Here is a 15,110-nt window from a genome sequence, read left to right on the forward strand (position 1 = left end):
TACCCTGCACCTATAGGGAATTTGAATCCTAATATGTGAGCTTCCTCCTAATGAATTTTGAGCTCAAATGCTTCACTCTATCTACTGCAATCAAGAAAAAACCAGAAATCCTAGAGTTGGCAGCCATAGCCAACTTCTCAAGAGTTTCATCTTTACATCAAATTCTTCTTCCACCTCATTTTCTCATTCGTTGAGACTCAAAACATCAGGAGGGGAAAAAGACCGATGGCTAGGAGGGGGGAGATGTTGCAGGGGAAGAGAGCAACAGGAGGGGAAGAGGACCGATGGCTAGGAGGGGGGGATGCTTGTTTACTCAGTGGGGGGGAGTGTTGGACACCGCCGTAGTCCAGCTCGTGTCTATTTGTCCGTCCTGATGGTGTGTAGTTTAGTTAAGCACCACTCAGTTTTCTTTTTTCATTTTTCAGCCTATGACAGCAAGGCAGGGGGATCAAGCCATCAGGCGAAAGAAGAGGGGCGATTTCAGGCGGCGCACAGACTGTACTGGGGAGGGAGCAGGGGAGTAGACGGGGCAGAGGCAGGGGACCATGAGCTGTAGGCAGGGAGGAGGGACGATGGCGGGCGGAGCAGCAGCAGCTGACACGACGGCAGGAGCTATGATTCTTCACAAGGTATCAAAGTTGGTGCTCTTACTAGTGCTATTACTATTGCCAATCCTTTAGTATACATGCATCTTAGATATGCCCACTCAAAGAGCTTGTCACATGTACACAATTGCAATCTCAGTCTGCTGTCGAAAAAGTACTCTGCACTAACATGCTCGGCTCATTCTCTTCCTCATTGATGTTTGCCATCAGCACCATACAGTCTAATGCAAAATCAGACTGCTCTCATGGTAACTGAAAACATTGGCAAAACTGCCACTAGCAGTAATGCTAAAATCTTGCAACACATGGGGGCACTAGAACCATACCCAAATGCTATATTAAAACCATGCAATCCTTCACTCATGCTTCCTAGATACTCTTACATGGCAGATGCATCCACAATCTACAGAATGGTGACACATGGATGGGGAATGAAACCATCACCACTATTTGGTCTCTACATTTTTCAATAGAATCTCACAATTATCATAACAGATGAGGAATGAAATCAACATCACCATTTAGTCTCTACAAGGTAGTCTCCTTGATTTGTTTCATACCTTATTTCCGAGTTGCATAAGCACCTTGCATCTCTCTATCCCCTCTTAAGGCAAAATCCCCAAAGAGTTAAGGCAATGTTCTTATATCAACCTCGAGCTAGAACAACAATGATGTCCTCAGTAGCTATGTGTTTGAGTTGCAAAACTTGTCCAGCAGTATGTATGAATGTCCAAGTGGACATGTAGTCAAGCCATGTAACACAACGATCAATCAATTAATAAGGGCCCACATGCAATCAATACAGATACATATCTCAGACTGAACTATTTGCAAATATCAATGACTATGATTTACATGGTGCAGATGAAAGCCATGAATTCTAAACGTGAGGCATATTGCTTGTTTTGATAATGTAGGCACCAAAAGATTAAGCAGTAACAAAGTATTTCATCCCAATTCCATGGCTTCATAGGGAAGACATCAGAAGTTTGGCATATCAGCAAACACTATCCCGTGCATTCATCCACGTGGGATGTCTGCATCAAGCTGCATTGCTTTGTCAGATGTGTAGACAAACAATATGACAACCTACTCATTATGAACATGAACTCCGTAATGAGTGAATCTCCCAGCTCTGAGAACAATAATGTTGACTGCCTGAACTAACAACCACTGTTTCCTGCATAGAAGAATTATGGGGTTAATCTTTGAACAGATTACAAATCACCAAGCAGCACCTTAAATTTTGATGCAATAAAATTTAGTGCTGTGAGGATTACACTCTTGTATTCAGGTAACATGACTGAACTAACTGCAAATGATGTCTGGATGCATGATCCTGTGTCTTCAAGTGATCAATCTAAACAATTGCTACCAGTGCCAGTGTATAACATATGACAGATCAACAACTTGGAGAAAGCAAAGCTTTTGTGCAGGCAAAGCAGACCCTTCCACTCTGATAGAGGAGACTATTCCAACCTGCAAGTATTAATAGGAGGACCCTTTGAACATCGAAGAGAAAGCTGCACAACTAAAGAACTTCTAATATCTAGTCTTCCCCTTTCTCAGGTGGATAACCACACGGAACAAGCATTTTCTGTTTCAAAAAGTAAAGACTCTCCAGTAAGTACAACAAATGAGAACATAAGCTTTAAGCCCCAAAACATTGATCATCACTTACAGTCATGAAATTGTAACGTTGTCTGCCAATGGATTCATTCTCTGTAATTGCAAAGTACGCAAGTAAAGGGTCATGTCCAATATATGAAGCATAACTATCACGTTGGATGTTCACTGCCCACTCACTGCAAATGTACAAACATGTCCAATACTATTAAGACATGATTTGCCTCCAGTATAAAATTACATGGTTCATTCAGAAAACGAATCTGAACCAGCACTTCAGAGCAGAGATGGAACATCAAACTCCAAAATCTAACCCTATTCACAAAGATAAGCATGAAAGCAATCTTCCTGATACGTGACACTGTAATCAACAGCAATGTTCATGTTGGCAGGATCAATTAGATATCTTGCCCAACACATAGTCCGGCTTGGATATAACTGCCTGTAGAACATCAAACTCCAAGAAAACTTTTAAAGATAGACCAATACAGTGACTGATGTTTTTCACAGCCAAAACATTCAAGCTAGTTTTGTGCCAAATTCTCTCTTTGTACATACATTTTTTTAATGAAGTTTAGTTTCCACTCAATTGAGAGCTAATGGGGCAAAAGACGTCAACTAAGACTATCCTTGCGTTAACATTGTTATTACAATTTTTTTAATGCTGGCACCTTACATTTCAGAGGGGGATTCCCAAGATCATGAGGAGCTTCATCGTAGACAGACTACATCAATAGACCTCATCAACTTTGCCACTTTTTTTGCCACCCTTGAATCCATTCCATCTTCTTTGATCTTCAGCCACATCCAAGATTTGAGAGGGGGTGTTAGCAATCATGTGTGCCACCATCAGTTCAAGCTCAGTTGACTATTGCATTCCTTGTATTGTGTGCCATCCATTCACCTTAGTAGCACTAGCTCAGGCCTGCATCGACAATCTTGTCTCGCCACGCTCGTTTGTGTGTCCTGTAATGACACTTGCCTGTAACTCCATACGTTGCAGTAACCAAACACCGAATCGTCAACATTGCACGCCTAATTCTTGCCGCCCAAACAAGACTGTTGCAGCCTCCCCGACAGTCCAATTTCCTGCCGAATCGTTAGGACAGCCATCTCAACTCCTCATGTCAATGTGCAGCTATCTCATTGACAATCCACTTCCTGCCGGACAGATCACGCTGGCCAAAATTCCTGCCACATCCACTCCAGCCAGCACACCGCCGTCACATCTCGTTGCATCACCCAACAGTCTTTGAAACATCACCCACGTGTTCTACCTGACAATTTCAGCCAGACAAGTCTCCAATTAAAGCTTAATATAAATCTCCTCCATCTACGCACAATTTTAGCCAGAATTTGGGGTTTTGGCTAAATCTCATCCAACGGACCAAAACTTGTCTCTCAACTTGGGGACTTCAATCAATTCTACAGATTTCTTCATCAAAATCAAAGATTTACCTATAGTGTTTCCAAAAATTTGGAACTTGTCACATTCAAGCCCAAATTTCAGTCAATTTTCCCAATTAAATTTGGGACTTTTGTGAAATTTTCCCAAATCCACCGGCATTGAGGTCAATTATACCTTCTACATTGACATTTGGGCACATTGGAGCCCTTTTAGCTGAAAATTTTTCATCAACGCCATCAAGTTTTCAACAAATTGTGAGTTTTATGTATTTTCTTTAATTTCTTTTTGAGCTACTGAAACCAGCCTTCCTTCCGTGGTTAGATGGGTGGTAATTCCTTGATTGCAACTTAGTTATAGCAGCAACATTTATTACGAAACTGAGAAATGCAAATTAACTCACAATCTTAGACAATGGACATCCTATTGGCCCCAAAACTAGCGCCCCTTTCAATATTTATTTAACCTAATTGAATAAGAAGTTGATATACAATGGGATTTTCCCAATCCCTTTCGGTATTCCAACTCCCCTTGTTGTCCAATATGACTAAGAAGTCTTTAATCTGATTTTCCTCTTGATTTGAGTAATCAATTGGCCTTCAACCACTTTGATAGAGATGGAAAATGCCCCAAATTCAATGATTTGCTGATCCCTCCACTTGAATTTGACTAAAAACAACTTCAACCTTGCTAAATCCAAGCCTTGAAGCTTCCAAATTTTGACACGCGTCCCAAGGCTGTTGCTAAACCCTAATTTCTACATAAATTAGAGTTTATAGCAGAGAAATCTGAAATTTCTCAGCCTCTAGTAATCTCAATGTTATAACCTTCGGAGAAAGGTAGTAGAAAGGCTGGGAGATGAGAGAGAACGCTGTCAGAGAACATTCAAACTTTCTTCGCAAAGAGATGAAGCAATTTATTCATTTATTGTTGCTCCCCTGTCTCAACAACTTCTACATGCTGTCACCTACTATTGATTGGTCTTCTCCTACCCCTGGCTGCCTCAGAAGGTGCTCCAACGACTGCAGATCAAACCAACAACATCTCCTTCCTCTCTCTTGCACGCTAAATGCACTAAAATGCATCTCCAACCTCTAAAGACGTTTTTCAGTTTTACATGGGCACTTTTGACAAGTGATAATCTTTCCAAATGATTTTTTTAAGCATTATCCATAATTAAATTAAATATTCATTCTCAATCTTTAAATACTAAAAATTAATCTAATAATTATTTTGATACCCAAGAAAATAATCCGATTGACCAATAATTAAATTGGCTAGGTAACTTCCATTCGTGAGTGTCTCTGCACCATCTTTGACCATCAAATTGGCGTTAGGTACCATTAAATGCTACTTCTCTAGTGTCACCAATTGAAACTTATGGCCAAATGAATGACCTAGGCCAATAAGCGGCACCAAATACCACAAAGTACCTATGCAACATAACTTATAGCAACTTTTATATTTCACATCATGTGATTTCCTCGGGTCCTAAGCTCGTAAATTTGCTCTAACCCCAGTTACACCTCACATATGCAACATTTACTTAACCATGTAATTAAAAATTAATCCATATGTTAAGTGAAGTTTCAAAAAATACATGTCCTCATGACAACCCTCCCCCTTAAAATCCTTGCAATCGTTCTTGATTACACTGTCAAATGTATCAAAAGCAAAATAGTGAACTCGAATTTCCACAAGGCATCATAGTTAACACAACATTTCACACTTCTCAATCGTTCCATATGCCCAATGCATGCTGAAAATTACCAGCCAATATAATATAACATAAGACTCACAAAGAATCTCAAAAACATTGCTAAATTATCATGTGATATATCTATTTCTCATGAGCTCAACTCATCTAGCAAAACCAAACCATAGCATAGCATAAACCATGGCTAAAAGATCAATGACATCATAACATATACTGCTGTCCACAAAACCGGCTGAATACCACTAAATATTAACAATCATACACTGAAAACCAGCATTTGTTTATCAATCCTGAATTAACAATAATCAATGCAAATGTACAATTTCAAAGCTACAGTGAAAAACATACCCACCTACATACCAAACATAGTGACTAGTACACTGAATAGTGATCTCTTGCCAAACATACTGTCAACTACACTACCCTAAATAAATGCTGAATACATCCGAGATCCACTTCATCTACAGCCATCCATCACGGAGGAGCGTAGGTGCTAGCTTCCTCCCGAGTATCACGTAATACTCTAGACCCTTGTTCCACTGAACCTGATTGAGCCCAAACTAAATTCGGCTCTAACTGAAAAGCATCAAGGTAAAGCTACAACAACTAAGGATAGTCTGCCAAGTCACCCTCCTCCATCCATTTGGCATCCATTGGTGAATAATTATGAAACTTCACCAAGTACCATTTGAAAACCTTACCCCTAATCTTCCGCTCTTTGAGTGCCAAAATCTGCTTTGATTTTTAGCTTTATTTTCAAATTTACCCTTTTTCTCAACCTTGGCCTCGGTGACACATGGCTTGGCATCACTATCTTGGAATTCTACATTATTTACACGCAGCAATATGTCGGCTGTAGTAGCAATTTCTATAAGCTGAGACGTATTGGAAATAGTAGACTTGATGCAAAAATCCCATATACCCTTTGGCAAACCACAAGTATACTTCTCCACTTGCTCATAAGGGGACTGTGCGATAAGAAGTAACTGGCAATAATGCATCTTAAAACTTCTTATTATACTGATCCAAGTTCTTGCAATCTTTGGAATTCAAATGATTCCAAGCTATCATAATGTCTACTTCAAATGTACTTGTCAACCAATTTGAAGTAAATATTTGTCTGAACTAGACCCAAGTGGTAGGTGACTTCCCTTGAATAAGAAGTATAGGCCACCATTGCAATGCATTTCCCTTCAAAAATGTGGTTGTCTTTCGTATCTTAGATGCCCCTATTGATGGGTGCGAGCGGAAGCAGAGAGAGAGCACGCACATCAAATGAGGTGCTAAACAATGAGAGAGTATGAGACTGAGAGTCGACAAATAGGTGTGTACCAGTGTGGAACACAAAGAATAAAAGAATGTATTTATACTTAGGATACGGTACACTTACACCCATTAGGGTGAGTTCACATGGGTGAAGTAATATATACACGGGAGAGCGTAAAGGGCCCTTACACCCAACAACCTCCCACTTAAAGATCCTAAGCACTTTAGCCAACTCCCACAAGTCTAATACAATGCTCATGTTGAGCCTTTGCAAGACTTTTAGTGAGGACATCTGCAAGGTTATCCTGTGATTTGATCTTAATCAGTGTGACTAGACCATCATCCAAAACCTGTCTAATAAAATGATACCGAACATCAATATGTTTGATACGTGCATGAAACATGGCATTCTTAGCCAAGCATACAACGCTCTGGCTATCACATCCAAGTACAGGTGTTTTGGTGGGCAGCCCAAAATCCTTGACCAAACAAGCAAGCCAAATTGCTTCTTTTGAAGCTTCAGTGGCTGAAATATATTCAACCTCAGTGGTAGAGAGTGCTACTATCTTTTGCAATCTAGAGCACCAAGAAACCACTCCATCAATCAAGCCTGCTAATAGACTTGCGAGTATCCAAGTCACCTGTCATGTCTGCATCACAATACCCTTGCAAACCTAACGTACCCTTTCCATAGCAAATACATTTTCTTTGTGTGTCCTTAAGGTACCGTAAGGTACATTTCACTACTTCCCAATGTGTTTTGCTAGGATTTGACATAAACCTACTCACAACTCCAACTGCATAAGCAATGTCACGTCTAGTGGCAACCATAGCATACATGAGTGAGCCACAAGCTGAAGCATAAGGAACACCCTTCATAGTGCCGGTTGCTTGATCATCTTTTGGGCAATCTGCCTTGCTAAGCTTAAGGTAAGGTGAAAAAGGTACACTAAGAGAGTTAGCATCTGCCATAGAAAAACGATCAAGTACCTTGCTGATGTACCTTTCTTGTTAGAAAAATAAGAGTTGTTGCTCTCTATCTCATGTCACACGCATGCCCAAAATGTGCTTAGTTGCACCCAAATCCTTCATGGAAAAGGCTGAATTCAGTTGTCTTTTAAATGCATTAATTTGGCTGTTATGCTTCCCAGAAATAAGCATATCATCCACATAAAGCACAAGTATAATAAGGCTTCCATCATCAACCTTCTTAATATATAAGCAGTGATCTGCACTACTCCTTTTAAATCCATGTGAGAGCATGAAGGCATCAAACTTTTTATACCATTGTCTAGGAGCCTGTTTCAAACCATACAAGCTTCTCTTAAGCTTACATACCAAATGCTCCTTTTCTTGTATAACAAAACCTTCGGGTTGTTTCATGTGCAACTCTTCTTCCAAATCACCATGCAAGAATGCAGTTCTAACATCCATCCGATCAAGTTCAAGATCTATAGATGCTACAATGGCAAATAACACTCGAAGAGTGGTCATTTTGACAACAGGAGAAAACACTTCCTGAAAATCAATGCTCTTCTTTTGTGTATAGCCCTTAGCCACAAGTCTGGCTTTGTATTTAGGTTGGCCATCCACAAATTTTATTTTATAGACCCATTTGTTAGGAATGGCTTTCCTATCATTGGATAATATAACCAAATCCCAAATGTCATTTTGATACAATGACTTCGTTTCTTCCTACATAGCTAGCTTCCACTTTTTCTTTAATTCACATGATAAGGCCTCTTTATACGTAAGAGGCTCACCTTCATCTATGAGCAAAATGCAATCCAAAGAAGGATCAAATCTTTGTATAGGTTTTCTGACACGTGTAGACCTTTTTACCCAATAATCTATGTTATTAGGTAATGGATCCACATCCAAGGAAATGTCAATGACCTCATTGTTTGGCTGCTAAACTGCATGTTCAAGTTGTTGTAATACAATTTCAAGCTTCTGTAATTCATTCTCAGCATACTAAGTGCTCTAGCTAATGTTCAACATCCCCTTGCTGCCCATTTTCATCTGGCTCAATAATGATACACTGATTGTCATAATCAGCATCAAAAGTTGCTGAATTTTCAGTCTGATGGCTGCTCAAGTGACTGATCATGCTGAAATTTAACTTTCATTTGTCTGAGTCATTAGATGTGACATTTTTCAGCAACTTTGACTCTTTAAATACCACATTCCGACTGCATAGCACCTCTTTCATGCTTGGAACCCAAACTCTATAGCCCATTTCACCTTCATCTCCATAACCCATGAAGATGCCTTTATGAGATTTCATGTCAAGTTTAGTTCTACTATTAACAGGTACATGTACATAGCATTCGCAGCCAAAGACTCTGAAGTGGTCATATGAAGCAAGTTTGCCAAATCAAACCTCTTTAGGGATGCCACTTTCAAGTGCACAATATAGAGATCGGTTGCATATATCGCGGTTTTAAGTGCCTCTCCCCAAAACAATTGCAAGAGATTAGTTGTGAACAGTATGCACTGAATCTTCTCACATAATGTACGATTCATTCGCTCAGCCCACACCATTAGATAACGGATTATAAGGAGCTGTAAGCTCTCATTTAATCCCATTAACATCACAAAACTTATTGAATTCTTTAGATACATACTCTCCCCTATTATCTGTTCTTATGCATTTTAACTTTAAATCCTTTTAAGTACTAACCAATGCATAAAACTTTTTAAAGACATCCAATGCTTCACTTTTCTGCTTAAGCAAGTAAATCCATAGCTTTCTAGAATGGTCATCAATAAAAGACACAAAATAACAAAAACCACTATTAGCTTTTATTGACATGGTACATACATCAGAGTGGACTAAATCCAAGATACATGTATTCCTAGAGGCTCCATGAGAATATGGACTCTTCACATGTTTACCCACAACACAGTCATCACAAAAGTCAAGCTTTGAGTTTTTCACATCAACTCTTCCAAGTGAAGAAAGAGCCTACAAACCCTTTTGGCTCATGTGTCCAAGACGCTTGTACCATAACTCCATGTGTAACTGCACTTCAGCAACTGCAACAAACTTTCCAAGAAGTGCCTTGCATTAGAGATAATATAGAGTCCCCTTTTTACTACCTCTAGTGACTAGCCTAGACCCTTTCTGTATCTTCTATATTCCATCACCAAAAGTAGTGAAGTAACATTTGATGTCTAGCTGCCCAACTGAAAGCAAGCTCTTCTTAATGCCAGGTACATACCTAATATCATGAAGGATCAATTCTTGACCATTTTCAAGGGAAAGGGCCAAGTGTATAGTGCCCATTCCTTCAATATCACATGCATGATTGTTGCCAAGGTAGACTTTTCTAAGATTATCTTTTGCATAAGAAGAAAAACACTCCAAAGATGAAGTTACATGAAATGACGTACTGCTATCAGCAATCCACGATTGCGACAAACCATCATTTCTGAAAACAAAGCATCTGTCACATCCGTTTTAGTGATATACATGTCCTCCACTGTCATAGCATATGGATCTGAAAATGCAACCAACAAGTCAATATCTTTATCCTCTTCTATCTCCTCAATCACAACACTAGATACCACATTTGCTTTTTCTATCCCTTTAGGGGTAGAACTACCATCCATTTCATTCTTTTTGCTTTTTGCATTAGTCTGCTTCTTACGTTCTTGTTTCCTTTTAAAGTACTTGCAAGCGGGCTTTTTATGCTCTTTGCGACCACATTGATAACAAGTTACATCTTACTATTTTTTCTTGCTTTTGCTGCGATTTTTGTTTTTATTTGTAGCAATAGATCTTTTTTCAGTTCTTCCTCTTATATTGTAGGTTGATCCACTGTTTTCCCCACTTGCCTTGCATCTAATCTCTTCATTGAGAATAAAACCACGCATACCATCAAATGTCAAGTTGGGGTTATTGCTCAGTGATACAACCAATGCTTCCCATGAATCGGGCAAGGTCATGAGCAAGAAGATAGCACATTTTAGTCCAATCCTCATCTAACAAAGTAACAGGCTTATGTTCTGCTAAAGCATCATCACAATCTTTTAAAAAGAGTATACCCTGCATACGATCTTTCCAAAGATCAAAACCATTGCCATCGAATTTACGAATCTCAAAGAGATTCTTTGTGTCAAATGTAGATACACTACTAGCCATCTTCAGCAATAAACAACTGCAATAAAGGACTAAGAGCTTTCAACCAATACCAAGGTTGCTGAATGTAACAGCAAGTATACACTCTTGTACTTCCAAAGTGTCCAAGAAGCAGATGTTTAGCTGCAATTTCAGTCTCAAGTACTGATTACAGCATATACAAGAATCAAATCTGATACATTTGCATTAATGACAGCTCCCACTTCAATAATACATCACCATAATGCTCAAATGCAATGACCCAAATGCTAAATTTACCGCTATTTCACTGCATAGTGAGTATTCAGCAATACATATACCAAGAGAAGCTGGCCTTTTTTAACATTTGAAGCATCCAAAGCTCTAAAAACTCCCACTCAGTAGTCAATCTGCTGCAAATTTCATTGTCCAATCTCAATTCAGCTCAAAATACATCACCAGTGTGAAAAGCTGCAAAATTTTTGCAGTGAATGTGCCCCAATTGCATCATACATATTCCCGAGCATCAAGTATGGGCAAATGTTGCAAAAATTTCACGAATTCTGCAAAACCTCCGAATTTCGAGGTCCAAGAGTACACAAAGTTCAAAGAAATTAGTTCAACCAAGCAAAATTTCCACTTGCATTTGAGAATCCCCAAAATTTCCAAGGCCTGCGCACTCAATGCCTGCAATTTATCGTTCAAAAGTCACTAAAATATGTGTTCGGCACCAAATCTGGGAAAGCCCCAAATTTCCAAGAGGAAATTTACACAGATTTGTGTTCTGTGCTTGCACACACGAAGGTTCGATAGAGAAGAGAGAGGAAACAAAAAAAAAAAATCAAATTTTTTTTAAAAAAGTTGACTTGACTAGCCCGTCGCCCACTATTTGACCGGTCATCGAGATGACCTAGAGTCCACCAGCATCTATCGTGATAACTTGGACCCGCGCTTGTCGCCCGAGCTTGTCCGGTCGCATGTTGCCTGTGTCAATTGCTTACGCTTGTTGCCTGCAACTGCTACTGAGAGCTGAAAAGAAGAATTGGTTGTCTCTTACCCACCCAGCCTCCAATCCTCACTAAGAGAGCTAAAGAGGAGCACCATCTAGCCAAAGGGAGGATGGGCTAGGATATCCCTTTCCTCAAAGAGAATGGAAAGAACCAAAAACACAACTTCACGAGAGAGAATTTATAGCCCATCTTAATGGAAATGAAAATGATGGAAGATTAAGAGAGGGGATGGCTCCTAAATTCTCCCATGAACATATATATAACATGAGGAAATAAGGATTCTCCACCAATAGAGCATATGGCAAGTCTTACTTAATAAGTTTAAGTATGAATGTAGAGGGAGAATTAGAAGAGTATACATATGATTTAGACAACATATTAGAATATGAGTGAGAGTGAGAGTGAGATAGAGATGAGAAGAGAGGGAGACGAGGAGAAGAGATAGAGGAAGCTTGCCATTATGTATTCATGAAATGAGAAGATGAGAAGAGAGAAAGACAAGAGAAGAAGAGATAAGAGGAAGCTTACCATTATGCTACATAATAAAAGAGACTCACTCATAGCTTACCTCAAAGAGATGGACTAGCATGACTGTATTCTAGAGTGCTCTCATGTGCTTGTCATTGTGTTCCTTTATATCTCCATGGGCTCCTTATATAGCCTCTATGAGGGATTAAATTAAGCTAATCTTTTTTATTAACATAATCCTAGATTATGTATGGCATCTTTGAAAATATGGAGAATAGTCGATGGGACAAGTCCCCACCTTGGTCATCATGCAAGAAGCCAAGAGTGATGGTAGACAAGCAAGAGAAAGAGAGCTAGATTACAAAAGGTGGGTGCCCAAAGCACATTATTATAATATATTTACAAGAATAATAAAATGAAAAGCTGATGTGGTGAAAGAGAGAAAAAAATTGCATGTAGCCAGCAGTCTGCACCTTCGTAACTTCAAATCGGTGAAAAATCTGAAAAAAAATTTCTTCTACAACTTTGTAGACCAGATCGAAATCGATTAGGCAACGCCGGAATTTTCTTAAATTTTACTTTTCTTTGGGATTTATTTAAATTTTAAAAAACGGCTTCCAAAAGCTGCTTTGACTTTAGTTCCTTATATATATATAAGCATGTGACAGAGGGGGTATATATAAGCATGTGACAGAGGGGGTCCATACTTGTAAGCTTTTATGTAAAATCCAAATGACACCATGATGTGGATATTGACTTGTATACAAGGGTGAAACGTCCTCTAATGATGATGATAGATTCCAAATCTTGGTGATACAGGTGGAACCCACGTGTAGTTGGAGGCTAGTTCTTTGAAAAAATCTATATACTCACTCAACCCCTAGATGTAATCCATTTCCATCTTCACTAAGATAACTCATTCCTTTTACCCTTTACATTGACATCCCTCCTAAGAACTTGTTCCCTCACTTCCTAGAGTTATCATAACCGAGAAGCAATAATGTAGCATACCTAGTGCTTGAAGAGTAAACCCAAAGTGATATGGTAAGGCTCTTGATAGTAGTTTTGGCCAAATTTTGTGGTAAAAATCCGGTTTGTAAAAAACTCGAATCACTACCTATAACTATAGACAACACCTATCGACTGTGAGTATTGCCTCCGCCTATCAACCGCAAGTATTGCCTATCACGTCTACCAGCTTGGACCGTCGAGCTCTGATACTAGTTTGATGGGTGTGAGCGAAAGCAAAGAGAGAGCACACACATCAAACGAGGTACTGAACAGTGAGAGTATGAGTGAGAATCAACAGATAGATGTGTACCAATGTGATGCATACAAAGAATAAAAGAATGTATTTATACTTGGGATACAGTACACTTACACTCGCTAGGGTGAGTTCACATGTGTGAAGTAATATATACACGAGAGAGCGTAAAGGACCTTTACACCCAACATCTGTGAAGTTGCCTCCAGAGTGAACTGCATCAAACTGCTCAATAAAAACAAGTGCTTTCAGCCTATCTTCTACACCACTCAAAGCCTCAAACTTCACACTTTTTTCACCTTCATCATAGTTCTTTCAGGTGAACCTATGAAAGTTATCATAAATAGATTGTCACAAAAAGGGTACATTTGATGTATTCACATGATAACCAGCACTATTAGATGCTCCTACATGACCAGCACCAAATCCTTGTGCTCCAACAATCATTGGGGGTGCAGATACATATCCATATGGCCCGCTTTGTGCCCCAAGCATCATGCCTATGCTACCATACATGGGATTAGGCATTACACTTGCATTACCCAGATACATTGGGTGTTGTGAGCCATGCATTGGATGTTGCATACCATAGGAATTTAAACTTTACATTCCCATATGTGGTGCCTGTCCAACCATAGCATGAAAAATGGTACCACCACCAAAGTATCCTTGTTGTCCCATGCTTGTATGTTTATAATTATCTTACTTCCCATGTTCTCATGGATTGGCACTACCAAGTTGGCCATGCATTTGCACTTATGCCCCAAGGGTACCAACTATTTATGCTCATCAAGCATTTTGGGCTCTTCCAAAGAAGGCTTAGGCATTTCCTTTGGTTCTTGTGGCTATCCTAAAGCTGTAGAAGGTATCTTCTTCTCTTTGCCTTTGATGTCCTTCCTTGCGGGCATTCACAAATCAAGAAAACTAGGGATCATTTGCCAATTTAGCCAAAAAATTTGTTGTTGTACGCATTCGATCCTTGAAGCTATCATCGAATTCTTCAACCCCTTGCTGGTCATCAACCTCTTTATCCATTGAAGTACTAACATTCGGGTCATTTCCCACATTTTCAGCTTGTCATCCATGCTAAGAGCCATGCCCAACATCAGTCATTGCATTTCCCCTTTCATCACGTGACTGACCAAGGAGTGATGCATCCCCTCCACTTAATCCCATATCACCATGTGAAGACAACTTCCTGTTATTCTCTGTTGAGAGCAATTTTAGCACTAATGCAATAGTCCTAAACTGCAATCAAGTGCCAGGAGCCCACCAATTCATGAAACTAGTCTTCCTTCCATGGATGGGTGGTAATTCCTTGATTACAACTTAGTTACAGTAGCAACATTTATTACAAAACTAAGAAATCCAAATTAACTCAAAATCTTGGACAGTGGACACCCTGTTGGCCCAAAACTGGTGCCCCTTTCGGTATTTCTTTAACTTAATTGAAGAAGTTGATATACAATGGGATTTCCCCAATCCCTTTCGGTATTTCAACTCCCCTTGCTATCCAAAATGGCCAACAAGTCTTCAATTTAATTTGCCCCTTGATTTAAGTAGTCAATTTGGTCTTCATCTCTTTGATGGAGATAAAAAATACCCCAAATTCATTGATTTGTCAGTCCCTCCACTTGAATTTGATTG

The 15,110-nt window shown here is 39.4% G+C and overlaps 1 protein-coding gene across 2 annotated transcripts in view; it reads right to left on the reverse strand.

The window, feature by feature from the left end:
* Positions 1-1,256: 1,256 nt before the first annotated feature.
* Positions 1,257-15,110, reverse strand: part of LOC148014414 (uncharacterized protein At4g14342-like) — a 31,161-nt gene continuing 17,307 nt past the window's right edge. The window contains exons 3-5 of one of the 2 annotated variants that reach the window (XM_087666328.1): positions 2,287-2,410; positions 2,085-2,202; positions 1,278-1,785 (exon numbers count right to left, since the gene is read on the reverse strand). In XM_087666328.1, coding sequence (XP_087522454.1) covers positions 2,155-2,202; positions 2,287-2,410 — 172 coding nt within the window. In that variant the 3' untranslated portion in view covers positions 1,278-1,785; positions 2,085-2,154. Of the gene's footprint in view, positions 1,786-2,084; positions 2,203-2,286; positions 2,411-15,110 lie in introns of both variants that reach the window. The other variant, XM_087666327.1, reaches the window with a different exon arrangement.

This window comes from Lygodium microphyllum, chromosome 25 (genome assembly GCF_053477565.2).
Source record: "Lygodium microphyllum isolate KBCC chromosome 25, Lygodium_microphyllum_v1.1.10, whole genome shotgun sequence".
NCBI classification, from domain to species: Eukaryota; Viridiplantae; Streptophyta; class Polypodiopsida; order Schizaeales; family Lygodiaceae; genus Lygodium; species Lygodium microphyllum.